Genomic DNA, 24,514 nt, shown 5'->3' on the forward strand with positions numbered 1-24,514 from the left:
CCTGTGCAAGATGGCAATTTCTATACACAATTCTGACACACAAAGTTCTTTGTGGTCCTCCACGCTACCACATTAAAGGTTAGTATTTAAATAATTAACCTAGAATTATGCAAGTTTTCTTACTTCTTCCATTTGGTTGGCCTACACGGCTGAACAAAGCAATGAGCCAAGCATCCATTTATAGCCTCAGAATTGCTTGTTTTGATAGCCAGTGGTCTTTGGAACATTATATATCCATCCCACTATCAAAACTAATAAAAGAAAACTTTACACAGCAATTAATTGCTACTACTTCAAGTTAACTGCATGCAGAGATGCGAACGGATGCAGCATGAAGCTTGCTCAAAACAGTGCAGAATAATGTACCTTGTTCAGTCAGTATATTAAGATACATCAATATGGTGCCCCTCCATTCCCTGCTTTCACACCATTTTTTGTTCTGCATTCAATTTGGAGAAGAATATGAGTTTCTAACCTTGCTCAGCACAATCATAATTTTACAGAAAACTTATTCTGCCTATATCCAATCAGAAATAGATCAAATTGTGCATACAGCGGTACTGGGTGTTACAAAAACTACTGGGCAAAATGCATCATAAATCCTACTCTCAGTAACCTACTGGAATGAACTGGATTGGACCGAAGTTAGTTCTGATACTTTTTTCCCAGTTTTAAAAGCCCGGACCGTCTTCAAAGGCAGCCCTACGTAGAAGACATTACAGTGTTCCACATGAGAGGCTACTAGTGCATAAGTGTGACAATGCTCTGCTCATACAAGCAGGAATGTAGTTGAAAAATCAGCCTAAGCTGAAAAAGGGTGTTCCTAGCCACCGAGGCCACCTGACAAACAAGTGAGAGTTCAGAGTCCACGAGCACCCCCAAGCCAAGAACCTTATCCTTTAGGGGGAGCGCAACCCTGTACAGAATTGGTTGAAAAATTCCTAGTTGGACAAAAAGACTGCCAACCAACAGAACCCCCATCTTGTCTGGACTGAGCTTCAATTTATTGGACCTCATCCAGTCCATTACTGAGCCAAGGTACTGGTTCAGGACAGTCACTGCCTCACCGGGGTTAGGTAAGAATGAGATGTAGAGCTAAGTGTCATGAGCATACTGATGACACTTCAGCCCGGACCTGAGGATGACCCCACCCAGTGGTTTCATGTAGAAGTTAAAGAGCATGCAGGATGGAATAGAGCCCTGGGGAACTCCATGCCACAAATGCCAAGGCACAGGGCGAATGTCTCCCAGTCCCACCACTTGGAGATGGTCAGCTAGATAGGAGTGAAACCACCACAATGCAGTGCCCTCAGCACCCAGCCTCTTCAAGATACCATCATAAGCCTCAGGGACACCCAGAAAAGACTCACTGTGCCGAGGGAACAAGTTGTGGCACAGACAGAACCCAGTACCTTGTCCACATCCTTGGACCGCAATTGAAGCTCATCCAGTAAAATTGGACGAGATGGCACTGGGATAACTGTTCAACTCAAGACAAATCTGAGTGACTTTACCCTCAAAACATTGTGCAAACTTGTCACAGCTGCTCTCTGAGGGTCCAGAGCCAATCTGGATTTCGAGACAGAGGATGAAGGGGAGAAGGAAGCTTGAGAACATGGGCCACAAGACTGTGAGATAATAGAAGCACTGCTTGTCTCAAAGCCACTCTCCCAAAGTGCAGCTCTGAGAATGCACAAGATGCACACGTTTTGGGTGGAGGCATGGGAGAGTTCTCCAAGTCACATGTATCTGGTACAACTCCTGACCTCATGATGAGGTGACAGGAAAGGAGCGAACATTTAAGGACAGATGCATAGAAAGGAGGCAGGCTCACTTCCAAATGGGCCCTTCAGGAGGGATTGGACCCAGACATAGTCAAAAGGAGGGTTCCTGGAAGTAGTTGTTCAGATTGGGTTCAACAAACCGTTCTGTGCAAGCACAGGGTTACATTCTGTGAGGGTTGCATTTCTTAAGCACCCTTTGGTGAATAAAGAGCTTTTGCAAAGAAATGGCCTGTTGCCATGAATATGCGACGGGAGACTTGGCACACAACACTGCAGAGAATTGACACCTGGGAGTAGAATAAACAGAGTGCAGCTGGGAAAATAGTACAGAAAGCTTATACGCCAAAGAGGATTCCAGGTAGGGTGACTCACTCAGAATATGATTCAGTACTTTGAAGGACAAAACTCTACAGCAGCTAGGGAACCTAAGGCAAAATCCAGCCTTCCTGCTGTTGCTGAGATGACCCTGCGGTTAATTGTCTCTGGACTTCCTAGCTCTCGGGCACTTGTTCCCATTCTAAAACGTTGAACTTTCCTACGGTTTATTACTACAAGAAGAGCTCTGAGTTAAAATAAAGCTGGCACTTTTTGTACTTCTGCCCCCACCTACTCTTCTTCTCTAGTGCTCCCTTCCACTGGAATGCAAGCTCTGAGGGATTCTCCAAAACTGAATTTCGTCCTCTCCACTCTAGATTTACAGTAACAGCGGAGCGTGCTGATTGCCCACTTGTGAAGGAATATCCACACCAGCATGGGAATAGAAGGGCTCTCAGAACAGTATGAACAGTTTGCATCAGAAATGTACATCTTCAAGCCATCACCTAGCGATGAGATGACAAGCCTGACAGAACACCAGTCTTCGTTCAACCCTAAGCAGTTTTTCTATTAGTTTAGGAATACTCAAGAGTACTGTTACAAGGGTCCCTTTTACTCTCTGACCACTATTTCTCAGTAATGAGGTTCTGCTATACAATGAAGTCAACTTTTGAACGACCAATTTCTGTGCAAACTTCTCTAGTGTGAACTTATTTGCATTCACTGTTTAACTCAGCCACCCTCAATTTGTAGCCCTAAAGACTTTTTTTTAACTCCTTTAGCATCCCTGACCATTTTGGCTGGTGATAAGTGAATTCCTCAAGAAGGCATCAGGTTGCGGGAGGCTACTTCCCTGGGCAAGGTTCTACAGTGATTGCCCAACAACTCCAGGTATGCTTGAATGAAACTGATTATCTGGATCTATTTTAACTGAAGCTCAAGGTGTGGTTCTGGCATGGAAACAGCCTTGATCACCCTGTTGATACTGCGGGACCGCTTGGTGGCTTTTGATATGATTGACCATAGCAGCCTCTGGAGCAGCTGGCTGAGATGGGAGTGGGGCACACTGCATTGCAGTGGTTCCACTCCTACTTGGAGGGACATCTCCAGAAAGCGGTGCTTGCGGAATATTTTTCAGCCCTGAGGATTCTCCAGGTTGGAGTTCCTCAGGGGTCTGTTCTGTCCCCCATGCTCTTTCAAGAGCTACACGAAACTGGGTGGGGCCATCCAGAATTTTGCAGGGCATTGCCACTAATATGCTGATGACACACAGCTCTATTTTTTGCTTTCATCATCATCAGGTGAGGCTCTGGATGTGCTAAACCTGTACCTGCCTATGATAATGGACTGGATGAGGGCAAATTGAAGCTCAATCCAGGTAAGATGTGTTTGTGAGTGGGTGGTTCCTTTGACTGGATGGGGAAGGGGGTGTTCAACCTGTTCTGATGGGGTCACACTCACCATGAAGGAGCAGGTTCATAGCTTGGGGGTGCTCCTCGATCCACCTTTGTCACTTGACTCAGGTGGCATCGGTGGCTCAAAGTGCTTTCTATCAGCTTCACCTGGTGGCCCAGCTGTGCCCCCACCTGAGCAGTAATCTATGGTCTGGTAATCTCCAAATTAGATTATTGCAGTAGGGCAGAACTTAGCAGGCAGATTAACAACAGGGACCTGCAGGTCTGAACACATAAGACCAGTTCTGGCCCACCTGCATTGGCTTTCTGTATGCCTCCGGTCCCAATTCAGTGTGCTGATCTTAACCTATAAATATAAAGCCCTACATGGCTTACGACCCCACTGCCTCTCCCAATCTCAACTTACCTGGACACTACATTCAACTTTTGGGGCCTTCATTCTTGAGAGGCTCACAGGGTGGCAACCTGGGGGAGGGCCTCATCAGTGGTGGCCCCCTATTTTTGGAACAACCTCCTCACTGGTGCCTAATTTCCCATCTTTTCAGCATCTGGTTAAGACAGCCCCTTTGAGGCCCTTAAAGATTTCTCTGGTCATCTAGGGGCCTGTCACAATTAGCCAGGTGCCTTTCCTTTACCCTTGGCTGGGTCTTTTTTGTCTTTTAATGTTCTTTTAAAATGACTTATATCTATTTTATTGTTTTTATACTTTGTAAATCACCCAGGGAGCTTCAGCTAAAGGTGTGTACAAACAAAATATGTAACAATTAACAATAAGCAGTGTTCATGTTTGTTCATTGATAGTTATACTAGCTAAAGCCCAAACACTAGGAATGGGACAGGAACAGAAATACCTGCGTTCTGCAAATGCACACACGTATGGTGTTCTTGACCACCAACCCACCCTGTCAATCATGCAATCACCCTGTCAACCAAGGCACTGAAATAGCTATTTTTTTCTACTATCAGGACTTCAGCAGAACAGGGTTTTTTTTTTTAAAGTATAATGTTATTCATAAAAGAACAACTATCAGAGCTTCAACAAAATGATTATCATCAGCTGCTACAAACATGAGAAATACTTCAATAGAACAGTAAGGAACAGTTTAATAGAATGCAAACAACTTCATTTACTCGGTTGATGCCCAGCAAAAAAGATTAACACAATTAAAGAACATTTCCTTCTGTTGGGGTTCAAAACAAAAATTCCTCATTTAATATGCCTATTAGGAAAAGTAGTCATTGCAAAAATGATCTAAACAAAACCAAAATGAATTGTTTTTAATGTAGGACACTGAAAACAATTTGAATAGGCAAGATTGCCGATTCAGGTCAAAATTACTAGTTTGTAAACTTTCCGTATTTGTTAAAGGAAAATGGGACAATTCCTAGTTTACCCAAGAACACCCCTTAGAAGATAAACACCCACATTTTCAAGTATCTCCTTTTCAGTTTTTATCACTGATGCCTAATCTGGTGAATAAGCAACTCTGACTCTCATGAGTTTCATGCTTCTGAAGTCCAGAATCAATTTATTGAGGACATTGCCCATTGTTTGACATCTGTTGGGCAATTTGGGTAAACCTGCAAAGCATCCATAATTTGGCTGTTGTCCAAAAGCAGCTTCATGAATAAGTATTCTCTCTGTGTGCTCATAGATGACCCTTCTACAGGTTTTATCAACTCAAGATGTTGCAAATGTTCAAAAGCCTAGAAATAGAAGAATTCAAACAAATATTGTCATTTCCTATTATTCTTGAAAAGCAGAGTAACTGTAAATGCAACAATAGATTTTTTTTTTAAAGATGAAACCAATCTTTAGTAGACCAACCAGAATGTTCACATTACATGGCAATTTACTGAGGGCAACTAGCTAAAGTGGACTGGGGTTCCTGAACTGAATACAGGATGTCAAGCTGTCCAAACCTGGGAAGACTAGCTCCATTGCATGTCATGGGAAATGGTGTGTGAGCCACTTAGAAAAAGTAGCAAAAGCACCAAAAACCTCGTACCACTCTCTCCTGGACCACTTCAAGGAACAGCTGCTTGATGCAGCCCCTTGGCACTTTGGAGTGACCAGTCCACCAACCCCACGCACAACCCCCTTCCATCACTTTTTCCCCTTTACTCCTTCACAATCTTTTTGCAATCTCTGCCACTGACGGCCTCTCCAACGGTCCCAAGAAGCACCCTGGAGCAGTCAGCGGTGGTTTACCTCTTGCCTTTCCATCTGATATGCCAGAAATATTTTCGTAAATGAGAAAAAGGGGCACATTTGCAGGTGTAAAGGTGTGCACTTGTGCTGTTGGGAATATTGGCTGTCAGGCTGCAGGGGATACTGGCCATGCACACTGAACAAAGAAGGCTGCAGACAGTAAAAGCTCAGGGAGCCAAGGTTCCATTTGGATGCCAGGAAGCACTTCCTGACAGTCAGGACCCCGAGGTTGTGGAATGGGCTTCCACGGGAGGTGGTAGAGGCCCCATCGGTGCGGGTGTTCAAGGATAGGCTAGGCATGCACATGGTGGGCAGGTTGTGAGCGGAGCTGGCTGGAGCCGGGGGTCAGACGAGATGGCCCAGGAGGCCCCTTCTGACTTGTTCTGTTTCTATGTTTCTATAAAACACTGAGCTGTCAAGTGTCAAACGATTAAAAAATCTAAAATACTTGTGCACATTTCTGCCACCTGAAAAAAGTGGGGGAGCAAACCAGGGACAGACACTGCAGTGTGCCACTTGGGAACCTCAGAGGAGCTCTTCCTGATAGAGGTTTTAAAAATACTGTGAAAGAGGAAAAGAAGAAAAAAGGTGCATTGGGAGAGGGTTGTAAGAAAGGGTTGCAAGTGGAATGGGGAGAACAGACAAGGAAGCTTTAGCTGCCAAGTCCATGAAATACCTGCTGAATGACTGAGGAGGAAGGAGTGGAAACCATGAGTGAACTGCCCAACTGCCTGTGGACTTTTGTTCCATGAAGAATCTATCCTGCAAAGCTTATTCTCAGGACACAGTACAGCTTTGTTTTTAGGAGCAAAATATAAACTAAAATTAGAATTAAATCTGGCCTTAACTTTAGACTATTAATTTAGTCTATCAAAAGCAGGATATTAAATATTGCAAGCTACACAAATTCATAATAATGTACACTAGAGGGCATCACAGCACCACAAAGTTTAAAACGGCTGAATCAATCACTATGATCCTCAACATCTAGAAGACTTAATTATTTTATTTGTAAGAAAACTGGAGCTAAATATTACAGGTTCAGTACTGCTATCACAAACTGATCTCAAACTATTCAGTTTCTGAAGCAGCAAAAAAAAAAAACAAAAAAAAAAAAACAATTGGGTTCCCCCAAAATACAAATGTATGCATACCTTCATAACAACAGGTTTCTCGAAGTTGTACACAGTATGTGCCTTCCTCTGAACAAACTTCTGATATTCTGCATTAACAAACAGATATTAAACTTCTGTTTTAGAACAAACCACTGATATTTTAAATAATCTGGTAACAGCTTACCATTATAAACCATCTGAAAATTAAATGGTTCTCCTTCATAAATATCATTTAAATGTTTCATAGCAATTATGAGGCAGAATTCCAGGACAGACAGACCTATGAGAGAAAGGCACCAGTTAATAAATCTTATTTCATTGTAGTATAACTTTTAAGATATTTTGAACTGCACCTCACCAGCAATATGAGACAATATTTCTCCTTCCTTTATGCTTTGAAAGTTAAGTAAATCTGAACTTCAAAAACAAATGTGAGAAAATAGATATATTTTGAGCAAAATGTCTACATGCCTTATTTTTAAATAATTTCTCCAATGGGTTGTATCCAAACGTATGAAGAACTTTGCTTCACAAGAACCCCAAGATTCAAAACACTGCATGCAGACAGTATGTTCTTAGCAAACACATTTATGATGCTTCAAGTATACACATCTGCTCATTCAACATTTTTCTAGATGGCCAGCTAATTAGAAGTATCAAGGGACCTTTTCTTTGACTGGATGTCAGAAGAGTGTGTAACATGTTCTAATAAAGAATTGCAGGGGGATGGAGAATGATAAAGAACATGCACAAATACAAAAATTGGCACTGCAGGGGTGCAAGAAGAAAATTTTAATAACACTTCATATGGATTATGAAAAACAATTGTCTTTGTTTTGGTTAATCATGAAACTCACAATGCATAAGTCTGCATTCAGAACAAGAACTTAAGAGAATGAAAAGAATTCATGCAAATCTTTTCCAAACCCAAGTAACAGGCTGGTAATGTTCATTGATCAGATGGAAGTAACTTGTGAAAGTTCCAAAGACCTGGTGGACCACATTTAGACCTGATGCTTCCGAAGGCCTCAAAAGTGGCGCAACGGAACAACTAGTTTGTGCACAATAATATCCAGAACAGCAGGACTTTTCAGAAAAACCAATGTAAAATTAATTTTGTCACAAAAGAGTTGTGCATTGATAGGGATTCTTCTAGCCCAGGGGTCAGCAACCTTTAACACTCAAAGAGCCATTTGGGCCCGTTTCCCACAGAAAAGAAAACACTGGGTGCCACAAAACTCTTTTGACCTCTAAAATGAAAATAACTGCATATATCGTTTTTTACCTTCATGCTATGTATAAAAAACTACAGTGTGTTGCATTTATGAACCAGATTGGGGGGCTGTGCTGTGCTGGCGCAGGTCGCAGATTGGCGGCTGTGATGCATATTTTGAGCAACGGAGCCGCAGCAGAGGGATTCAAGAGCCATGTGCAGCTCTGGGGCCACGGGTTGCCGACCCCTGTTCTAGCCCTATATACTATAGCTGTGCCCGTATAGACATTGCTGTGAAGCAAGGTGTACAGGAGAATTAGTATGCAAGCAGAGGAGAAAGCACACTAGCAGAGGCCATGCTCCAAACTCCCACATCACAATCTGAAAGTGGTCTAAGCTGGATCAGAGGCCACATCAAATCAAGCGCTTGTCCTATATACTTTAGAGCTTCAGGATTATCACCACAGCACCAACATGAAGGCCAGATTAATTAGAACTGCAAATGAACATGGTCTTACCATGTATAATATTTGCTCTGGAGTCCATTCTACATAGTCTACTTGCTTCAAGAAGGTCTGAGACTGTGATATATGGGTGAGACACAGTTATACTACTTAAAGCAAACATCTGAAGACAAAAAATATAAAATATTTAATTGCTTTTTACTAAATACAATCTATAATCATTCACAACAGAAAGCATCTTGTAGTAATCAACTGACAATATTATTGCAGGTTCCTCTCTATTGTATCATATATTTAGTTGCAATGGCCAGTTTTAAGAACTTTCACAAGTTTACAGATGGTAAACAAACACTGAGTAACTTATTCTTCATAGATTCCATTAAGCAATTCTGGAGGCAGCAGGTCACACACACAATTTAAATTTAAACATTCTGACCTAAGTTCTGGAGAGAAACTACTCTGGGAGATAGGGGGGCATGCAACCTGATCAGTTCTTTGGACCTCTCTGTACCTTTTGATACTACTGAACATGGTAACCTGCCAAACTCCCTCTTTGGAATGGACTTGAGAACACTGATGCTGGTTCTTCAAGACCTTCCTGATGGAATGGACCCAAAAGGTGCTGCTACGGGATTTTAGTTCCACCCCTTTGACCCTGAGAGGTAGATAAAGGTTCAATCTGATTCCCGTACGCTTTTCAGCACCTACCTGAAACCACTGGGAACAGATACGTGAAGGTTTGGGCTGAAATACTATCAATAATGGATGATATACAGTACTACCTCTTTTATATCACCTAATCCCTATAAAGCAGTTGAATGGATATCTAGAGCAGTGTTAGAATGGATGAGGGCTAACAAGCTGAAACTTAAATCTGGGTAAAAGGAACATAACTTTGAGTTATTTTATTTAAGATTTTTATATGCCGTCCCAATACTAAAAGTCTCTGGATGGCTTACCAAAAAAATCTGTTAGGAAATCTGCAGTCTGGATGAAGGTTAAGATCTGGATGGAGTTACATTATTTTGGAGGGGCTAGATCTGGGAGTATTCCTGGACTCCGCACTGCTTATACAGAGGTACAGATGCTCTGGCAGAGATACTTTTTACCAACTGCTTTGGTGGCTGCAACCCTATTTAGAAAAGGCTAAGCCAAAAAGATGCATGCTTTGGTTACACCAAATTATTGGTGTAATAACTGGTAGGTAAATGAACTACTCAGCATTCTATGTAGGGCTACCTTACAAGATAATTCATGAACTGCAAGTCATACAGTATGTGGAAACTAGAATACCTGTGGCACTTCAATATTATTCCTATTCTGTATTGTTTATATTGGCTGCCTATTAGCTTCCACATGCTGGGCTTGGCCTTTAAAACCCTCTGTCAGGGTTGTTCAACTTATTGCACTCCTGATGCTTATATATACAAGACATGGGGGAGGGGAAGCATCCTCCTTTCCAGCAGCTTCTTCCAGGAGGGCAACATTTTGGGCTTCCTATGGTTTAGTATGGGTTCTACAACCCCCTAAAAATGGCAACCAGCACCAAAAGCATTTTCAAAAATTGCTTAATGCTAATTAACAACAGGACAGGTCAGAAAGTGAATAATACACTCTAGTACCAAATCACCTCCAACTATTTAACAGGCAAGGTTCAACAGAAGCATATTACATCAGAAAATACCCCCTTTATTATTTTAGTTGTTTGTTTGAATATAGTAGTTTTTCCTTTTCATTAATGAGTAGAATTAGTTAATTTGCAAGTCCGGTAAAACGTGGATCAGATGTACAAGATTAATGGGCCGAGATCTACTTACCAACAACATGGAAACAGACCGCAGGTCTTTATTATAATGGAATTGGTTTTGCAGTACATCTTGAACCTTTTTGTCTTCTAAGAAAGACTAAAATGGATTTGAGAAGTTATTTGTAAGAGAAGTCTTTCTGTTTATTTAAAGCTATCTGTATAAAATCAGTAAGATTACTTTATGTATAGCATCCAAACAACTCTCAAACTCCCTCTGACTGGGTTTGCTCAATGTCACAGCAAATTGGGCACCTACAGGCACCAAGCAAAAATGGTGCACATGGGTGCCCAGCCTGACACAGCAAATTAAGCCGTGGTGGCCTATCGAACTGTGTGAACTCTCTACGAGTTACTACAGTTAATGCAACCCCCTCCCCGCCCCCCCAAAAAAAGGTGAGGGCAAGATCACAAAGAACAAAGGCATTTCCAGCTACTTTTCCAGGAGCATAATCGGCAGCATTAAAATGTATTGAAATGAAAAAAAAAAGATTTTTTTTTTACACTAAATGCCTCTTAAATAACTAAGTTATAATATAATCAGAGTAAGCATGTTAACAAAGAAACCACATACTCCATTGCTCTACTGGCTTCTCCCACCAGCTCTATAGGCCTGTGCTTTTTCATGTTTCTTCTTACTTTCTCCTTTCCCTCCTACTGATTTAAATGGATTTCAGTGAAACCCTCTTAAGTCCTGTTACTGCTTGAACTTGCTTGGTGGAAAAGGGATGGGGATGATTCTGCTTCTCTCCTACAAGGAGAAGTTTATGGATTAGTGTCACTCTACAGGAGATTGAGAGGGTATGGAGGGAAGAAAAATGCCCTACTGACTTTGCAGTTAAATCTAAGTAAGTTCTGAAGCTGGCATTGTTCTTTCATTCCAGGGGCCCAAGAGGGTTTTTTTGGATCACCAGCCTCTTCCTGGACAGCTACAGAATACCTCTTTTATGTGCTGATGGCGTTCCAGAATTGAACAGGCTATGTTTGTGATCCATTTCACATCCTCATGACAAGAGTCTGCAAGGTCTGGTCTCCCTCTCTGAGAGCATATTGCTCTCCATTTCTAAGAGATTTTTCCACTTACACATGGGACCCTGACATCCAAACCAGTGTATGATTTAAAATGCTTCTTTCTTAGACTGCAAACAAGACTATATGCTTGCAATATATGCTTTTTAGATCACATAAGCACCATTACCCTGTAGTGTATTTGAAAATTTTCTTTTGAAAGACACCCCATTATTTGTTTATTTCTGCTTGCATTTCAACTACCTGTATGTTTTTATTCCATTTCTGAGAGAACTTTTTTTCTGGAAATTCTGGAGGCAGGGATAGTTGTTCTTTACAAATATTCAGGTATTTTTTAAAATCAAAGGAATTCATTAAGTATATTTGCCGGTGTGAAAATCTTGACTTCACTCTTTTCTCCATGAGTTCTAGAATATCCTAGTAAAAGGTATAAAAATAGATTTCAGTTTTAGGGTTTAACCTTAGCATACAAGACATCCATAATTCCAAACCTTTAATGTACACACTTGAATTGTCATTCTGCATTTTTGAATGTGCAACTATACTTTTGAACTCAATTCATGTACTTAAAAAAGGTACGTTAGCAAAACTATCCACCAATTAAAGACTTCTATAAATATTTCTTACACTTGCAGTTCCATGCCAGAGCTTTCAACTACTATCCAACTTTTTACCGTTACTTTTATTAAGCAAACATTGTCAAAACTATTAAGCGTATCCAGGATATATCAACCTGCTACAGTTTTTCAGATCTGTTTTTTACCAAAGAAAGAGGGTCCTTTTAACCTGCAGATACAACACAATTCAATTAAATTATTTTATCTGCAGTTGTACATGTGGAAAGTTCTCACTGTAGCTAAAGCAGCATCCTAAGCATTGTAATGAAGTTAAATTATCATTATTAAAAGCTTTAATCGGTGAAATTTCTTCACAAGTCACTATCCCAATTTACATGTATTAGTGATTATATACATTAAGAAAATTAAACTCATCTTACCAGTCGACAAGTCATACCAACAACACCTATTGGTGCCTGGGCTGATTGAGCTATATCAAAGAGGTTATACAGCAAAGTCTGATTCTTATGATGAACAAAAAGATCGAACTCATCCAATATGAATAGCACTGGACAGCTGTGGGCACGGTCACCTAAAATACAATTCAAATTGGTAAACAGAACTCTCAATGCAGTAAGTAAATTTTACAGTATGTGACAACACTTGAACATACTTTTAAATTAGCAGGTAGCCAAACCTCTATATAATGGTGGTATCATTTACAACTTTAACAAAAGTTATCATTCATTGATACAAACCACCTAACCATCCTCTTTCCCTCCTTTATTACCTCAAAACACAAAAACAGTCTCAAAAACGAACAATTTGAAATTATTTTAAGTCACCTTTATGCAAAATAATCAATACCATTGTGTTTACAATAAAACCAGCAGCACCAATTAAGAAAAGATAGAAAAATCCAACAGGGTTTTTCCTGAAGATTTGCAAAGAAGGGGCCTGAAAGCTCATTCCAGAGACAGTAAAAATTATCCTAACCACAACTACCACCTAAGCATCCTCAGTAAGTGCTAAGTCCAACAGTCCCAAGCTACACACTTGGCCCTTCAAGGAGAATGAAACCCCATCTAAAACTAGCTATTTTTTTTTTTTTTTTACTAACCAGACGGGCTGAGTTTCCTATCCACAGTGACTATGTTGCCTGGATTAACCAAAACTGCTTCTACATACTGGTAGCCCAATTTGAGCGCCTCCCTAGGATCATTAGATAGAACCAAGTAGTCAAGTTACCTACACACAGTTGACACTTCAACCAAACCTCTGAACAACTTCCCTAGTGGTATCCTATACATGAAGGATGTACAAACTTTTTGACGATGATGAGTTAAGGTCACAAGCATAAGGTCTTTCTTGGCGATAGCAGCAGTGAGGAAAGATGTCCAGCAGGATCTTGAGGGAAAAGAGTGGACTGCCTTATCACTGCATAAGTAGCTATATGAGGAAACTGGTCAGGCGGTGAGGGATTAGGTAGTGGTGGGAATTATCTTGGGGCCATGGGCTGTGCACCCCTGATGGAGCTGAAGAAAAGCCTTAATTACAAATCTTTAATTATTAACGTGTGCTTTCAAGATTTATTCTGTCTGTGTGTAGTAGGGTTGGACAAACCTTCTCAGAATCAGTCCCTCTAGCATCCAGCAAACCTCCTCTTGTGCTTAGCTTGGTCCCGCAAAGCGAGCCGACAAATTCCACTAACACTCATAGAGCCTCACTTGCTCAATATTCAATTAAATTATTCTGAAGAAGGTGATCAACCTTCTTCCCTGCTTGCTGCAGCCGGAGACGACAGCAAGAGCAGAAGCATGGCACCCTGAGTGGGTGCATGAGGTACCATTCCCAGCAGCCAACCTTCTTCCCCATTCACTACCAGTGATGGTGGTTGGTGCAGAAGAATGGTGCTGTGAGTGGATACCCACCTTCTTCTCTGCTCACTGCTGCCAGCGACAAGTAAGGAAGGAGGGCGCTGTTTAGGTAGTGCGTGGGGCTCAATTCCTGGTGAACGCTCCATGAATGCTGGGTACACTCGCCAGGAACTTGAACTCAGGGGTATTGCAAAGGGAATCAGAGTACAGGAAGCCAAGCCCAGGAAATCCAATAGATTCTCACCCAAAGATGGATTCCTCACACATTCCTCGTGTGCACAGGCGTGCATGCATTTATATATATCTGACCCTCTAATATTTTTTCAGATGCTCGACTGTCAAAAGGCACAGCATAAAGCAGATTATTGGCAAACTTTGATGACTTTATACAGTCTTTCCTAAAATATTTTCTTTCATAAAAATAAAGCATGTAAAACCTACTTTCCTTCACATCAACTTTATACTGGATCCATCACAGATTATATTTTTAAGTAATCAGGTTTCAATATTATTTTAACTTTCTTCTACCTGTTACCCTCGTAACTGACTTGCAAAGATTAGCCTGAGAATGTAACTGGCCCACAGCCAACCAGAAAACTTCATGACTAAATGGAGATGAATTAAATGATCCCCAGTTTGATAAAACCAACATGCAGGGTGAAATCTCACTGTTGATGCCCCTTTCAGTTTAGCCAACAGTGAAATTTAATTTTACGTAACTTAGAAGAAAACATTTTGGGGGTTTTTCTTACTACTGATTATACTGTCAAAATTAAGCATATTAGTAATGCTTATGATATCTGGAATTCACATATTACTTATCTAAAGCCTGAGTGGATCTTCAGTTTCCAAAAGGTAGGTCACAGAAAGCATTACATATTTCATCTTTTAATGCTGTGTGAAGCACTTCTTCCTGCGTTTCTCTAGTTCAGCTGCAATCTAATCTCTCTTCATCACAAACCCAATAATTTCCAATTAGTCACATAATTCTGTATCATCACTCCCCAAAATACAAGCCTACCTCTTTTTAATGCTTCCAGAAGAAATGTAAGGTTTTCTGCAAAACTACCCTAGAGAAAACAAAGTTTCAATGTTAGCTTAATGCAAAGTCAACTACCATTCAGAACTTCTTTTCTTTCAAAGTTTTTGCATGCCTACATGCTACAATTATACAGGCAATGCTGCACAACCCATGCAGCTAGAATATGAAAAATATGAATCTAAGCAAACTGGAAAATATAAAGCAAGCAATGGAATGATGAAGCACTGCAACAGCTGGACTAACCTCAGAAGGGAAGACTCATTGGAGAAGGCAATAATGTTAGTATGGTGGTGGCAGCAGAACTATGAAATGGATCAATTCCTTAAAGAAAGCTACAATTTTCTCCAAAAGCTGAACAGAAGAGCATGTTCATATGGTCACATTAAGTCAGAGATGACTTGATGTTACGTAACAGCAAAACATCACAAATTAAAAACAAGACCATCACACTATTTGATTTTTTAAATACATGGTTATAGTTAACATATACATGAGGCCCACTTTGAAAATCTAATACAATGCAGGCCAGATATACTTTTCATGCTAACTTTAAGAAAAACTTACAAAAACTTTATCTCCAACCACATTTTCCAGATTCAGCTGTCTTGTAATCTCCTTAAGAGCAATTTTATCATTTGTTTGTAATAGTCCTGGAAGAGAACAGAAATAGAGCATAATATTCTTGTTTGTCCTTTCTGCAAATGTGGGTTGATGCAAATGCCTATAAATAAAAGTATATATTTTATATTTATTTAAAAATAGCCATAGACAGAATAAATTTTAGACCTGCTATAAATGGGATGATTCTTTACATGCGCCTTCCATCATCCCTGCACACATACAGATCCTGTTTAGAACCACAGCTTGCAAATTGTGATTTGCAGACACTCTCCTAAAGAGAATTGCAAACCAGGACTTGATCATGATTTGCAATTCCTGGAAGGCAAGCAAAAGCCATAGTCTGTTATATTCAAATTAACAGCAAACTATAGCAATTGAATCTAAGTTGTGAAATGTGCTGGATCCTCTAAAACAAATTATACCACCCACTACAATAAATCTGCCCAAAGATAAGGTAGAGCTATGTTAAATGTACACGTACACTTGCATCAGTGCATAATGGGTGACTAATACTGGACACAGATTAGAGCAAAATTATAGGGCTCCATCAGACCCACATTCAGGAACATTACATTCAGTGACCAAATGCTGTGTAACTTACCATTTAAATGTACTTGTAAGATGTTATCCCTTATTTGCTTGTCTTCCGTGAGTCTTTTTAAGATGTGGTGTGTTAACTAGGAAGAAATAACTACCAATTAATATAAAACAAGGTTGATGCCATATTCTTACTATACACAGAATGGAAGTATTTTTTAATTTTTTAATTGACACTGAAGTATTTTTTAATTGACACTGAAGTGGTATGAGTTGCATTCCAGGAAACAAAAATGATACTTTTATTTGCAGATGTAATGCAGTGGAGGCTGCTGCTGGAGGAAGACAATTTTCATTCCCACCAAGCTACCTTCAGTGCTATTTTGAATGATGGCACAGATTCTTAGGGCACTACAAGAGGAAGAAGAAATCATCAAAAACATCATTTTTTCCCATCAGTAGGAGAATGCTCTAAAATGGAAAGCCCTCATGAAGTAAAAGACTTATTTTGATCCAAACAAATAATTGCCTATTTAGAATAAACTATTTTCGTGGCTTCAGATAGAATACATCAGGCAGTATCCAATGGGGCATTTCCACTAACATAAATTATGTTTTGCTACTGTAAACTACCTCTAGTGCAACTCTAATAGCATCAGCTGATGCCCTACTGGTATTGCACTACATGTAATTAACACTAGCCCAATGGAATTTATGCTAGCACTTGCACCTTGTACATACAATCCATGAAGTGGAATATAACATTTGTTGCAATTTTATAAAGATTGACAATTTATTTATAGCATGATAATTAAAACTGATGGCAAGAAGTAGAGAAGATATAAATATGAAGTAATCAGAAGATACCAATAGACTTTTCTTGAAGCTACAATGATATTCAGCTGGGAAAAAATGCCAGTCTCAAAAACAAATGGTTTAAAACCATGTATGATTTTGATTTTGCTTATTTGTTTAAAACAAAAGGATGAAAGGGGCAGGGCAAGGTAATACCAAAGGTCTGCCTTGTTCAAGCATGAGAGTCCCCACCATAGAGCCATGTATCATCATCCTCCTTGTCAGAAGGATACTGTGTAATTTTGTTCTGATGTTGTCTTACTTTAATTTTACTTGTAAGCCAGCTTGAAAGGATTTGCATACTAAAATGATGGGCTTTAAGTGAATAAAATAGAGTATCTAAGACATGTCAAAAATCATGCCAGATTTATAGATTAAAAGGTCAGTGAAATGAATCCCAGAAAATAGTTCTTTAATAACATCTACAAAATGTAGGTGTAAAGTAGTATAGAATAAAAGATATACACAAATTATTACAAAACTGATAAAATATATTTGTAAGCTAAAACATGCTAAGTATTTGAACAAATAATAACCAAAGAAACTAAATTAAGGTTAATGTAACAGTTATATGTACAAAAATGCACAGCCTACAGAATTTTGTTCGGGTTGCATAAGCAGTATGCACAGCCACATGTACAACTACAACTTTAATTGGAGTCTCCTCTTCCACATAATTCAGAGCCTAGTTTTCATCATTTGTGCTAAGGGAAAGACACAGTTGAATACTGTACAATATTTAAAATCTGAAAGAACTATTACCAAAGTCTTTCCTGATCCTCGAGGTCCAATAATGAGTACAGAGTTGCTTTCACCATGGAGAGCAGTACGTTTTAACAGCTCCAGTAAATCCCTGTGGGAGATTAAATACATTTAACTTAAATTCAGGGAGGAAATTCCCAGAAAAAAAAAATTCACTGATCAAATTTGTTCTCAGCCAGATAAAAAAATCTGCCCTTTGAAAAAACTTTAAAAATTACTACGTAAGTAACTAAAATACTGTTATATGCTGTAGTTGCTTGAAAATTCTAGACCTAGCTACCAAATCCATCGAAGAGGTCTAAGTTCTCCCATACTGGAAGAAATATTTTTTTCTCAATTTGGTTGATAATAATGATTAAAAGAAACCAAGGTGACAAAATGAAGCATAACATTCCAAAAGACCTCTGTCAGAGTAAATAGTTCTTATGACTTATAATCTGCTTTTTCGGAGCCTACCTTTCCTCACCCTCCCAGAATGCCCATTATATGACAACATAGCAAGGAATCAGTCAGTGTGATGCAGTGGTTAGCATCAGATTAGGCCTAGAAGACTCATCTTCAAAGTTCCACTTAATCCACGAGGGGAAGGGGAAATCTTTGAAAAATAGACTTCGTAGTCCAGGGGACCATTAAGCAGTTCTCTGAAAGAAAAATAAAAAGATATATTCTTACCGGTGCTGAAGCTTAGTCCCAAACAATTTTCCATTTGGACTTTGACAAAAAAATCTTTCACGTAATAGCCTTTGGACCTGTATACAGACAATTACAGAGATACTCAACATTAAAAACTAATTCAGCCAACTTAATTCAATTCTATAGGGCCTGATCAATTACGTTCTATAGGGCCTGATCTAATTCAATTCTATAGGGCCTGATTACAATTATGTTGTAATTCAAAAGGTATTTATTCAGAAAATGGTTATTTAGAAACATTTCAGTCATGTTTAAAGGAACACAGATGGATAGCATATCAGGCAAAATGTTGCCTATTGTGGAAAAACTACATATTATTATTTAACAATATTTATGAACTGCTTACATTTAAAGCAATTTCTAGGTGATAAAGAAAGCAGTACACTATAAAGCTATCATAAAGCAGTCTTTATTACAACTGTATACTAAACACAAGATAAACATAGAACTTATTGGAACAAATACGTTTTCAAAAGTCATCAAAACCCCAGAAGAGTTCATGTATTGATCTGTAATGGTAGAGAAGTCCAGGGAATGGGTGATATTAAAGGTTTAATGCTGAGACATATGGACTACAGCTCCAAATCTTAGGCACCACCAATATGGTAGCTCTTGATGAACACAGCAATCAGACAAGCAGGTAGGATATCGACTCATATCTTAAATAGCCTGGGCCAGCATTAAATGCTTCATAAACAAGCATTAAAATTTTAAACCTACTCCAGCACCATATACTCGTAGTTGGGAAGTGCAGATTTCACATGGTGGCAATAAACTGCTGGTGATAAACCATTTCCACTACAGCAATCTGCACAACCAACAACTCCTGGCCCAAAACTTAAGCACAGGTCCAGATAAGGTGCATTGCAGTAATCCAGTTTTGAATTTATCAATGCTTGGATCATAGTGTTCAAACTCTCTCATCCAGTAATTGCCATAATTGACTTAGCAGCTAAAGCTGGGAAAAAGTATGCCTGACCAGGGAAGACACCTATGCCCCCAGTGACCACCTCCTCTGACGGTGCACCTGCTTCTTCTGTGGGAATGTGAACTGATCCAGAACAGGTAACTGATCCAATTCCTAGACAAAGGAACAATTAATCCACAGAGCCTCTGTCTTTCAGGATTTAATTCAGTTTATCTGTACTTCCAGGTCATTACTACATCTAGAAATCAGTCCAAGGCTTACACAGGCTCCCCTTACACAGGAAATGGGTGCCATTACCTTGCCCTAGTAACTGCTCTGGGCAGCTTCATATAATGTTAACTAGCAGTGGTGGTAAAACAACATCCTAAGGCATCCAGAAGCTTAACACCAAGGAGCTGATGAGCATTACTTCAAAAAGACTGTGAAATCAACTCTACATAAGAGTGAGATCCCTTAAGAACAATGCATTGGATAATCACCTTTTGAAGTCAGTCCTTACAGTTAGGATAGTCAACTCTGAACAATACAGTAAGGGCGAGAGAGTAACAATTGACCCACCCCTTTCCAAATTACGGTAATCCATCCATTAGTTACATTTAATAAATTATAAATTACATTTGTAAATGTTCCAGTACTTTTTTAACGTCTTCTCAAATAAAAAGTTATTAAAGAAGTTACCAAATTATAACTGTTTCCCATATTTAAGACATATCATAAAATTACATTACTACCTTCGAGATACAATCTCTGCTTATATCATCCTTCAGCTTACGTTTACTCATTGTGATTCACAGCCTAGGAGAAGAGAGATTTTGTTATAACAGAGCTGTCTCATGCACTTGACTCATGAACTTTCAATTCATACTTCCTTGCTCAACATAGGGGTGCAGAGGAAACCTAAAAAATGTATGTCTATATCCCCCAAAATTAAGTTGTGGGCCCCAGAACCCAAATTACAGAACCCAACTACAAGATGCCTGCCTGGTAGTGCCCAGATATAAGCGTCATATCCAAGTAAGCACTCTGAACTATGATGCATACTTCATGTGAATTATATTCTTTCCTCATCCAATACATGCATGAAGACCTTCCAGCAGCAAGTGAGGCATGGGGCACTTCAAGGTGTACAATCCCTAATTTGTGCAGAAACAAAAACTCTGCATCAGATACAGTACTAAAGCATTTCACAAGGGACAGATTTCTGATATGATTTAGGGCAGCATTAAATATATTTTGGAGTATAAAATATATCCTCCCTCTCCCTCCCTCCCTCACACACACTTGATATATTACAAATTGCCACAGCCTAGTAAACACATTATAAATTATTATTTTCTACAAAACTAGTCTAACTCATTCAATATATAAGCAGAATATATATCAAAACTGTAAGTATATACCTGTAGTAGTTTATACTGTACAAATATCAAACAAAAACCTTCTATCATATTTAAAGTAATAGTGACTCATATGAAATAAGTCATATGGATTATTATTGAAGAATTTCTTGTTTCAAAAAGAAATAAGCTACTGTTTTCTGGAAACATTTTTCTGTTATCTAGTTTCCTATCTTAGTTAATTTAAGCATATATATTATGTTAACGGTGTGGGTTACAAATCCAGTAAATAAATAAATGAATAATACATTCATCAAGCAACAGATGATGACTGGTTTTCTTTCAAATATAGTGGTACCTTGGCTCACGAATGCCTCAGTTAACAACCAAATCAGGTCGTGAACAGAAATTTCATAAAAATTTCGCCACAGGATGTGAACTCTGCATCGGGTGATGATCACGAGCGTGCCTGCCTTCCCTGCACGGGTGCAATCATGGTCATACCAGGGAGGGGGGGAGATGGCTGCATTTGTGCTGGGGAGAGGAGCTGGCTGCAATTGACCCTGTGTTCCCTGCCTGAGTGCACCCACACCCACTGCCCCCTGTGCATCCGCCTCCCCACAGCATGCTTGACTGCTGGGAGGAGGGGGAATGGCCAAGATCTTTGTTGTTGTTTGTCACTTTGCTTCAAATTTTTGTGAGTAAAAAAAATAGTTGCAGAACGGATTAACCTTATTTACATTGACCCTTATGGGGAAATTTGACTTGGCTCACGACCAATTTTGGTCACAACCAGAGTCCTGGAACGGATTAAGTTCATGAGCCAAGGTACCACTGTATAAAGAATGGTCATGTCCTTCTGAGATGTTTTAACAATGATTAACATGAAGGCATTATGCATAATAAACATACGTGCCAATCTAAGGAGTTTTGACTTATGCAGGACACTACAGAACCATTTTCAGTTTATATAATTCCTTTAAAATTGATGAGGATATATTTTGTCAACTAAAAAATACAGATGGGATTCTGACCTCCCTTCCATGAACAGAGTTCCTTCCAGAGAGCTTTCTCACCTCCCCTTTTTCCAGCAGGCCTGTGTCTTCTGAAAAGCGAGTCCTGAAGGTTGGGAGATCCTTTTGAATAGTGTTGGATATTATACTGTGGAGAGTTGTGTAAATTGGTGAAACAACCAAGGAAGTTGGTGAAAAACGTGACTCCTCCACACAGTATTACTAACTCTGATTATTGTAGCAATAGGTATCCTAGCACTATGCTGCTTGTATTTAATCACATGTACAAAATTTTCCTGAACTTTACTAATATAACTCATACTGCTTAACTGTGAGCCTCAGTTACCCTAACTGTTCTCAGGGTAATAGATGTTAGCTCTAGAAAATGCTCAAAAGCATCTTTAAAATACTTTACTTATTGCAAATATCTTTCCTTCATTATCGCTGATGAAAACCTCAGCTGTTCATTTTTTATTTGTATGTTTTGTAAAGTTATTTGGCTCTTTGTTGTTGTTAGTTCCAAAGTTGCGTCCAACCCATCGTGACCCCATGGACAACATTCGTCCAGGCCTTCTTGACCTCCACCATTCCGGCATCATCTTTTTGCCTTTTGGTACTGTCCATGGGGTTTTCATGGCAAGGATACTGGACTGGGTTGCCATTTCCTTCTCCAGTGGATCACCTTTTGTCAGAGCTCTTCGCTATGACCTGTCCGTCTTGGGTGTCCCTGCATGGCATAGCTCATAGCTTCATTGAGCTACACAAGCCCCTTTGCCACAACAAGGCAGTGATCCATGAAGGGGTATTTGGCTCTTATGGTGCAGTAAACTCAACTGTATTAGAGGAGATCCCCTGCATACAAACAATTCAGATAGCTTCTTTACTTTGTTTTATATTACAGTCAATCTATTATAAAATTATTCCAATGCAAATTTCTAATGCAAACTGTCCACGGGTTAAATTTTCTCCCAGTTTCCATCTCACACAATGATAAGTTATAACATATGAACAATTCTCCTGGACTGCAGAAAGGCCACAATATATCTTTAAATTTCTAAGGCCTCAAAGTTCCAGTATTATAAGATTGTCATGTCTATCATACTCTTCTACCATAGCTTACTTAGACAATGGCAGCACCATATATTAAGGGTAGGAAACTTGTAGGTCAATAGAATGGGAGGGTCTCAGCTCCCATCTGCTCTAACCAATATAGCCAGCACATTGCCCACCTCACCTTAGATAGAACTTTATAAACTCAAGAGAGTAGGTCTGTGCATTTATAATTTTTAAGTGGTAGCAAGGTAGGACAAGCTTACACAACATATGTTGAAATAGTATTTTGATGGCAAAAAGGGTAACTATGTCTAAATGGCAGACTGAGATGAAGCCTCTAATCAAAAGTAATGTATACACAGTGTATGACACCCTTATATAATCCACAAGATGTCAATACTCAGGAACCCTATAATCCTACAATATGTTTGTTTTTAACTTTGCTTTTAATACTAAACAACTTCTTTAGTCAATCCATGGAAGAATCCAACACATCTGTAAACATATGGTAGAAGGGTACCCACACTCAAACAGTCCTTTCTGAGCGCTTTGCTTATAAGTTGTTTGATTATAACAGGACTGGTACAGAAGATTAAAAATGCTCATCTTCACAATACTGCTTCATAACAGCACTGATGTCAGTGAGACTGCTTTGAAGTAGAGCTGAGCTGCATCCAGTATCTTCAGCTAATCATATGTATCATTTTCCTTGTTGTCTTAACAGCTCTCAGCTTTCAGGGGAAAAAAACTTGGGGATGTAATTATGCATATTTATACAGAAAAAAAATCCTCTAAATTAAAAACAAAAAGCAATTTAAGTGCAAATCAGTAAAATCAGCAGGGACTTAGGACTCAAACCATTCCCATACCTACCAAGCCCAAATCTAGCCAAATTGCAGAAGGTGCAATTATTTTCTCTCATCACACCAAGCAACTCATGCAAACAATCGTGCTGGGCAAAATTATGCTTTCGGTGCAACTTTATAGATAGACTGAGCTGCACTGACATTACTATCTCTCATTCTCTCCAAGAATAATATAAAAAAAGTTTTAAAAGGGCCCTGCCAGGTCAGGGTTGTGCATCCCTGTTTCCCACAGTGGTCAGATGCCTATGAAAAGCCCACAAGGAGGATATGAGGACAACAGCCCACTCTCGCAATTGCTCCTCGGCAGGTGGCCTCTGATCCTGAAGACAGCACAGAGCCACTATGACTGGTAGCCACTCACAACCTTCTCCGCAGGAACCGGTCTAAACCTTTTATTATAAAGACCTCTAAGTTGCCCATGGTGCAGCAAATTCCAGAGTTTTAACTATTCACCTACCGGACAGCCATGAGAAAGATGGGCAACCCGTGAACCGTCTCTCTCCGCCAGGGCGAACGCGCCTCACCGGCAGGGCGAGAGAAGAGAAAAGAAGAGAAGAGGGGGGACATACGCCCAGCCCCCGCGGTGCCCTGCAACTGCCCCGGAAGCCCGCACTCCCGCTCGAGAGTGAGGAATCTGAGAGGTTAAAGCCAACAAAGCAACGATAATTCGAACTCAAGGCCACATCGCCCGCTTCCAGCCCCGTGCGGCCACTTACCTACTTCCTCCGTTCCCCAGTAGCAGGTCGGCGAGATCTCGAGCGCGCCCTCCGCGCCATCCTTTCTCCGTCAAACCCTCCCAGAAGCCGCCGCGCGGTACTCCGCCACGTGACTACGTGCGCGCGCGGAAGCATTTACGCACGCATATACACACCAACACCGCCTTCTCGTCGCGTGCCTCCTCGAGACTCTCCTCCCCTTTGCCTCCACCCATTTGCTTACTTCCGCTTTACCTTCCGATTTCCCCTCCCACAACTTCCGGCCCCCTTTCTTCCATCTTTGCGGAATCCTTTTCCGGGTTCGCT

The 24,514-nt window shown here is 39.9% G+C and overlaps 1 protein-coding gene across 9 annotated transcripts; it reads right to left on the reverse strand.

The window, feature by feature from the left end:
• Positions 1-4,601: 4,601 nt before the first annotated feature.
• ORC4 (origin recognition complex subunit 4) lies at positions 4,602-24,377 on the reverse strand. 9 transcript variants are annotated; one of them, XM_044438219.1, is made up of 15 exons: positions 24,209-24,377; positions 21,637-21,721; positions 19,955-20,018; positions 18,275-18,351; positions 17,603-17,693; positions 16,050-16,125; positions 15,392-15,477; positions 14,807-14,855; positions 12,349-12,500; positions 11,595-11,768; positions 10,336-10,422; positions 8,573-8,681; positions 7,026-7,121; positions 6,881-6,948; positions 4,602-5,221 (listed from the first exon to the last, which is right to left on the reverse strand). In XM_044438219.1, the coding sequence occupies exons 3-15, from the start codon at positions 20,003-20,005 to the stop codon at positions 5,039-5,041; spliced, it is 1,299 nt and encodes a 432-aa protein (XP_044294154.1). In that variant the 5' UTR covers positions 20,006-20,018; positions 21,637-21,721; positions 24,209-24,377; the 3' UTR covers positions 4,602-5,038. The 9 variants fall into 9 exon arrangements, with proteins under 9 accessions (XP_044294154.1, XP_044294159.1, XP_044294161.1 ...); XM_044438224.1 differs by having other exon boundaries at positions 21,595-21,721; XM_044438226.1 differs by having other exon boundaries at positions 21,637-22,425.
• Between the last annotated feature and the right edge of the window lie 137 nt (positions 24,378-24,514).

The sequence above is a fragment of the Varanus komodoensis genome, unplaced genomic scaffold, assembly GCF_004798865.1.
Source record: "Varanus komodoensis strain SLA01 unplaced genomic scaffold, ASM479886v1 scaffold32, whole genome shotgun sequence".
Taxonomy (NCBI): Eukaryota; Metazoa; Chordata; class Lepidosauria; order Squamata; family Varanidae; genus Varanus; species Varanus komodoensis.

Excerpts from the sequence above, each read along its gene's own strand:
- ORC4 (XM_044438220.1), bottom strand. The coding sequence starts at position 20,005 with ATGAGTAAACGTAAGCTGAAGGATGATATAAGCAGAGATTGTATCTCG. Across the intron at positions 17,694-18,274 it reads GGGACTAAGCTTCAGCACCG|GGATTTACTGGAGCTGTTAA; the intron begins GTAAGAATATAT and ends AATCTCCCACAG. Across the intron at positions 11,769-12,348 it reads TTGGTATGACTTGTCGACTG|GATATTCTAGAACTCATGGA; the intron begins GTAAGATGAGTT and ends ACCTTTTACTAG.